Source organism: Seriola dumerili, unplaced genomic scaffold (assembly GCF_002260705.1).
Source record: "Seriola dumerili isolate Sdu_G_001 unplaced genomic scaffold, Sdu_1.0 BDQW01000665.1, whole genome shotgun sequence".
NCBI classification, from domain to species: domain Eukaryota; kingdom Metazoa; phylum Chordata; class Actinopteri; order Carangiformes; family Carangidae; genus Seriola; species Seriola dumerili.
In genome coordinates, this window is record NW_019174920.1 from 437,782 (window position 1) to 445,406 (window position 7,625).

General features: G+C 41.0%; 1 protein-coding gene across 17 annotated transcripts in view; it reads right to left on the minus strand.

Moving 5' to 3' along the window:
- The window catches only part of LOC111236397 (collagen alpha-1(XIII) chain-like), a 165,539-nt gene extending 159,360 nt beyond the window's left edge, over nucleotides 1-6,179 (minus strand). For all 17 annotated transcript variants that reach the window (XM_022765094.1, XM_022765098.1, XM_022765108.1 and 14 more), the window contains exon 1: nucleotides 5,539-6,179. In XM_022765094.1, coding sequence (XP_022620815.1) covers nucleotides 5,539-5,859 — 321 coding nt within the window. In that variant the 5' untranslated portion in view covers nucleotides 5,860-6,179. The remainder of the gene's footprint in view (nucleotides 1-5,538) is intronic.
- Between the last annotated feature and the right edge of the window lie 1,446 nt (nucleotides 6,180-7,625).

A 7,625-nucleotide genomic window follows, 5' to 3' on the forward strand; every position in this document is an offset into this window, starting at 1 on the left:
AATTTCAGCCAGAGACTTCCACAGCACACTGATGAGAATGTGAGCTAAAAATGAACAAAACTTACATTAAATGAGTAACAATAATGACACATATACTGCCTCAGCCAAAAGGTTTTTTTTTATGCTGACAAATTAGTTTCTCACAATGACATAGTGCTCAAATTCTATTAGCAAGTGCTTTAGCAGACAGTCATTTATGGATGACTACAGCTCTCTACTGGGGGGTTTGAGGCCTCTTGTAAGCATGCAAGTCTGCAACCCTTTTTGACACCAGCTAATTTATCCAGCAGGCACACTATTAGCACATAGGCATCATGAATCACACAGTCTAAGTATTTAATACTCTGTCATAAAAAGTCGTATTGATTCTTTTCTTCCTGACAGAAATCTCGTTTTCAATATGACTTCCATTAGCTCACTGTAAATCCTCACTGTAACTTATCAATCGTATCAATCAGTTCACTGTGTGTGTGTGTGTGTGTGTGTGTGTGTGTGTGTGTGTGTGTGTGTGTATGTGTGTGTGTGTGTTTGTGTGTGTGTGTGTGTGTGTGTGTGTTCTGATGAAATCTAGAGGTAGCTTGAGCACTTCTACTGTGTGTGTAGTCCAAAACAGACATACATCATAGAGATGTATGTGCATGTTTTTGTGTTTGCTTTTTGTGTGTATGTGTAGACCTCACGGCATAATGAATGACAGCTCTGTGAGGAACATAGTGAGGGAACAAGAGAAGTGGGAGACTAAATTATTGACATTTCTACAACTGGCAATTGGGCCTCCAGCTCCATCATGTCTCTGCACTCATTATGTGCACCAGGGTTCTACCAGGTCTGCAGAGAGCAGTTTGTGGTTAGTTGTAAATGTTAAAGGGGCCATGTTTGGGGCAAGATAGCGACAGAGAGAGGGGGAGGTCAGGGGGGTCAGGCTGTTTTCACTGGTGTTGTTAAGGGTATGACAATTATTTTGGGGGAGGAACAACTGAATTCAAGGACTTCAGTAAGCTTTTTAACTTCAACACCTGTTGACAATTTGCAGTTATGAGGGGCTGTGAACCCTTAAAACCGGAACCTATGTTTTGCTTCTGCAGAGAAGATTATTTTTTCAGTTTTTTCCTGTGGAAAATGAATGAGAGGATACTATTTTGTTAAATCTGCAGTGACACCCGACTCACTCTGCTTTAAAGCTGTTAATTCACCATTAAATGTTATAAACCACACAATCTCATGTGTATGCATTAAATATATGGAACTAGGACCTGGTAAAGACTGGAAGCCTGCAGACAGCAAGCCTGGCTCTGTCTGAAGTTCAACACTACTGCTACCAAAACCTCCTCAATGATGAATACATTGTTTCTCATTTGTTGAATCTGAACAAAAACAATTCATGATTTTAAAGAGAGTTACATGTCACCAGCACTTCTTTAAATGTTGTTCTTTTTCTCAGGCTGTAGGTTGTTGGTAAGCACAGGTTTTGGTCTCTGTATAGGCACCATGGTACCAAACCTGCTGTAATAACAAGACTCCCAGATGATGTGCTCAGTCACTGCACTGACTGTTTAACAGTAGTGAAGGAAATATGTTATTTATTAGATAAAGTGAGAAGACAAAACCTCTACATGGCCCCAAACCCAGGAACAATAACTGCAAACAAAATTTACTAGAAACACCACTCAGTGAACCAGTGGATTCTGCTACAATCAAAATCTGACTGGAATAATAATGAGGACCAACTCTGTCCTGCTGGATCCAGGCACTTTTTCCATAACAGAGGAAACTGGTCATCATTGAAGGTGACAGGGTGGTGGATTCTGGATAGTGTTGGGTGAAAGTACCACAGGTTTCCTGCCCTCTTTCTACAGAAGATTACATCTGTAGTTGTGTCCCATTAATAATGACTATTTATACACACCAAGCTAAACAAAGAGACAGGCTGCATCGTCCGAGGTCCATCTGGAGATGAAGACTAAGATACTGGACAGCATGTGGACAAACATTTGAAAACACTTCGTAGCCTCCTACTGCAGCTGTCATCTGCTACAGCTCTCTTCTTATTGTACAAAGTGTGTTCCTATCCCTGTCTGATCTCCCAACATACTTCACTCATTCACTGTGTGTGTGTGTGTGTGTGTGTGTGTGTGTGTGTGTGTGTGTGTGTGTGTGTGTGTGTGTGTGTGTGTGTGTGTGTGTTTGTGTGTGTGTGTGTGTGTGCTTGCATGCACTTGTGCGCCATGTGATATCTTTACTGCCATAGCTCATTGAGTTATGTTGCCTCTGTTCCTGCTCTGCCTGCGTTCTGGGACTTACTACAGTGTGTAATTATGGTCCCTGCACTCTCACAGCAGCTGTATGTTTCATGAGTGGAGTTGATTCTTTCATCCTGACCATTCAGATTGGGGGCAGCACAGTCTGTTATTTTATCCTTAAACCAGTAAATATCCAAGTTGTCCGTTTCATTACTTTATATGAATGTAATAAATATACAAATGGAAGTTAAAAGGTATTTGGTATGAGAAAAATACTAGTCATCCACTTATAATGATCAATTTGATGTAGACAGATGTCTTCACTATTCACAATTTCCAAAGTATGTGACATTCTTCTGGCAACTCCACTTTATTCTTTGTGCCCCATGTATTTATTGAACTTTATTTCTTGTGCTGCCTTCTCATTGACAATTATTGAGAGGAACCGGGAGAGAGCACAGGAGACTTACATGACAACATACTCCTGAATGACTTCAGTAATTCTGAAAAAAGGGGCTATGGCCCTGAAAACACTCTGACCTCAGCTCTGAGATCGAATCAATATTCTCATCTTAAAAAAATGCATGTGTTTCCCAAAATGTTGAACTGTTCATTGTCTGCAATAAATCATCATGCAGCTCATCAAACTATCACCTTATGTTGGCTCCCAAAAATACACTATCTTGTTTTTTTCTTGATATTTGCTTTGATAAACTTTTGACTCAAGCTAACGTATGGAGAGTGCAGTAGCGCTGCCATCCCTAGCAGAAGGCTCCCTCTGCTCTCTCTTCTCCTGGTAAGTGCATTATACTGTTTCTAGTGAAGTGGGTCAGGGTGGAGGGGGATGATAAAAGTTAGGTCAAAGCCAAAGGAAGAAGGGAAAACAGGGCTGCTGTGGGATTTCAATCACTGTGGAAGAGCTTGTTAGTGTAGCTGTGGAAGTGGTCAATGAAAGGGCAGCACAGAGGCCAGAGCAAGGATGACCTCCTCACATATGTCATGAGACTTATAACACATATACAATTCACTTGGTAAAATTCACAAATGTGCAGGAACATTGTGTATTCATCAGTCTTTGATTAAAATATTCTGGTAACACTTTATATTAAACCACCGTTTATAAAGGCGTTGCAAGTAGAACCTAATGGCCTTATTCATGGTTAATAAAACATTTAATAATGCTTTGTAGTTAGAACTCAGCTAGAAATCATTAATAAAGAGCAGGAGTTGACTTGCCCAGTTGATGTTTACCATTTTACTAACACTTTCTAATAAGGCATCATTTAGTAAGTGTCAATTAGTTGTTGGTTAATGACAATATACTAATGTGTTATAAATCAGTTACAGGCCAGTAATAAAAACAAGTTTGGGTTTGCCAAGTCTAGAAAAATGTTATTTGATTTATCTACAAAATCAGTCACAGACAGTTTCTTAAGAAAACTTTAATTTAATTTAATTACTACTTATAAATAGATATATGAATATTACACATAAAAACAAAAGCTAATTAACTAATAAATCTATTTAAATCAATTAAAATTCTTTCTCCATCAAGACAAGTGAAAAACAAGTTGACTAAGTGCATTATTATCCTTCTTCCCTTCGGACACTATCCAGCATCCACTTAAAGTGACATGAACTAAAGATAGAGTCTCATCTGAAGTTGAAGGATTGTTCTATGTTGATGTATTCTAATGCTGTAGCTGCAGAGTTTAAGGGCTTTATAAGGCTAAAAAACCCTTAAAATTGATCAAATACAGTAACCTTAAAAACCCATTAAACAGTGCAGACAATCCCTTAAAACCATGTCACAGTCTATTTGTTATCCCCAAATCTGGCTTGAACCCAACAGACACCTGTACTTATTTAGAATTCCTCAAATATAATTAATTTGTGCCTGAAATTATTTAAGAACCCAAACATAAACCTTCATCTCAACCAACAGTTATTTTAAGGGGTTCAGGGTGGCTTTACACTTTGGCCGCCTAGGCAGTTGCCTAGGATGCCACCAGCAGGAATGGCACCAAAGTGATAGAGGACATGTTTAGTAATTGCTCCTTATCAATATCTAAAGTCTGTCACTGATGTCCAATGCATCTCTGACACTTAAAAAAACAGTTTTCACACTGCACGAGAGCAGACCACAGATAGACTGTAGTATGTTATGATGCTGACACTCGCTGCTGTTCACTTGCTTGCACTGCTGAATCACATGAATAACCAGGTTACTTATGTTCCATGTAAAGATTATATGATTCACAGCTGGATTAATCTCATTCGGGATTCGGGATGTAGACATTATTGCACTGTACTTTACTGTACCTCATGCTCTCTCTCACCCTCACTGTCACAGACAGATCAGACTGGTCAGAGTGACCATCAGGAGCACTGGGAGAAAAAGTTGGCCACTGGTCTTTCTGTCTCTTTACCGCTCTCTCTGTGTGCCCGCCATTCAGGGTGCATAGAGTGTACCAGGACTGGACTCACTGGTCAATCACAATATCTGTTTGATACAACCTGAAGCAATAGAGCTGTATAAATGATATATGTGAAATTGCCCTGAGCTAGAATGAGCTAGAAACAATAACTGGAAACAAAAGCATCTTTAGCCCAACCTGTAGGGGGCACCACAAACACCAAAAACGTGTATCTGAAAACCCAGGGGACAGAATATCACAAAAATTAGTGTATGCTCTGGGGTCAAGTGTTAACCAAAATCTGAAATGCCACATTGATTTATGCAAGTGGGTGTGGCCTATCACATATTTGCTCTTAACTGAAGATGCCTTTGAGCAATTCTGATTAAATTCACTGGACTGCAATGTCACCAAAACGCAAACATTGCACTAAAAGTTGTGTCGTTTAGGAAAAAGCTAGGATTAAAATACATTATAAAACGTGTTCCACACAGCCATAAGTAAAATCTACTCCTTAATACAGAAATGACAGTCTGCCTGTCTGTCTGGAATTAAGAGGCATTAAAGACAGAGATGAACAGTAACCTGAGACTCATACACTGTATGATCAGGTTATGTTCTATATCATATCCTGGATATGGTTAAAACCAGGATAACACATAACTGTGTTCATGTGAAGACACTAACTGACAGATCGTGTTGACGGCATGACACAGAAGTTGAATCGAAGTTGCATTAGTAAAATTAATATACGCGTCAAAATATTGCAATGAATCATGATAAAACCAAACCAGCCTGCTCCTCTTTTTTTTAACACCCAGTGAGATGATGTATTGCTGCTCAGAAAACGTCCAGGTTTAGATTTGAAGTAAAACACTCACCTCCTCCAGGATCTGGTCCAGTCGGCCAAGGATTATGGGCTCCACCTGCTCCAGAGACAACCTCCACGCGGAGAGCTGCGCGTCCCGCTGCTGCTGCTCCAGACTTACAATCCTGGACTGCAATTCCGAGGTCCGCACAAAAACCACAATGCAAACTCCAAGGCAAAGGACAGATAGTACGATGCAAATCGCTACGCCAGACAAATCTCTCCAGTTTCTCCAAAGCGGCGGTTTCTGCTGCTGCTGCTGCTGCTGCTCGCCGTGGCTCCTCCACTCCTCACCCGGTTTTCCAGTGTCTCCCCACTTCCGATCCTGCTCCATTTCAGACAGCTAATTATGGTTTTATCCACGATATTGTCCTCTATTCATCTGGTGAAGGGCAGCACAAAAGTTTTCCTGACGACCAGCAACTTTGGCGCTTGTAAGAGGCTCTTTCTCTCTTTTCGGGAAAAGTTTTGCAGATGTCCTTTTCCTTCTTCAAACCGTCTCCAAACTGCCTTGGTGCACTCAGATCAGCGACTACATTAATGTTAAATTGTCATCAGTGATGTTCCTGACTCACAGGGACGGACTCCTATTCTTTAGCGTTCCACTCAGTTTGTCCCATTCGCTGCTTCTCCTCTGAGCTTTCACAATCAGTGCCGCAGGTCCGTCGCTAGTGCGCGTCTCTGAAACCTGAGCCAGCCTCTCTCTCGGAACAGCTCTAGATTAGCCTTTGCTCCTCCTCTGAGAGGCTTTAGGTTAAATACCGGGGAGGGAGTCGTGGCGGTGTTGCTGCCCCCTTTGATCCGCATACTTGGTGAGGGATATTTTTAGGGTGCTCAAAGCCAGGGCACAGTCACACTGCCGGTACACTGACGGCCTGCTGACCCAGCAAACATCTCGACGGTGAACACAGTTGAAACGGCGTCTGATCCTGTACGTCGTCAACCTTCAACTTTTAATATTTATTAAACAGCTATATCCCAACTTGTTTTGAGAAAAGCTGACTTACAAGAATTTCACTTATTCAAGACATTGTTCAGATCAGTTTTTAATGTAAAATAATCAATTACAGTATACATTGTAGGATACACAAAGTACATTGGAGTTGAGATGGAGGACTAAAACTGACAAAATCAAATAAATGACTCAATTAATTAATATGTAATATCCATCCATTTTCTACCGCTTATCCTCTAGTAGAGTCACGGGGGGGCTGGAGCCTATCCCAGCATCCTTTCGGGCGAGAGGCGGGGTACACCCTGGACAGGTCGCCAGTCCATCGCAGGGCACACAGAGACAAACAACCATTCACTCTCACAGTCATACCTATGGTCAATTTGGAGTAGCCAATTAGCCTAGTCCCCATTTGCATGTCTTTGGACTGTGGGAGGAAGCCGGAGTACCCGGAGAGAACCCACACAAGCACAGGGAGAACATGCAAACTCCACACAGAGAGCCGGGACTCGAACCCGGAACCTTCTTGCTGTGAGGCGACAGCGCTAACCACTGCATCACTGTGCCGCCTATTATGTAATATATGCACCAAAAATATAAAATATAAATGCAGGCATTAATGAAGTAATAAAGTAACATAAAGTGACATTACTGCTTTGCTTCTGTATTTATCAATTCCCATATTTAGTACTTAGTCCCATTTAAATTCCCATTATATTTAATTATTTACTTGTATGTATGTATTTTATTTTTAGATTTTTTAAAATGAATTTCTACTTCATTATGCAAATGATGGGGGCTGTCATTCATAGGGTCAACTTTTTTCCTAATGACATTAGTGCATAGATCAAGTACCGTTCACCTAGCTAGGCTCACAAAAGACGTGTACCATTCTGTACCAGTACCTCCAGTCAGGGGATCGTTAGACAACTTAAGCACTTAGCTAATGCAGCTGAAAATAATACTGTCAATCAGGACTATGTACTTTTAAATGTGGGCAGTCAGCAGCATACATGGACAGATGTGGACCCTTTTGAATTCAGTAATGTGGACACTGGTCCTGGTCAGTGGCTGTCTGCTTATGAAAAGACAGTGCTCTTCTTTAAGAACAGAGTGGACATCTCATAGAGCAGTCTAATGTTAGCCTT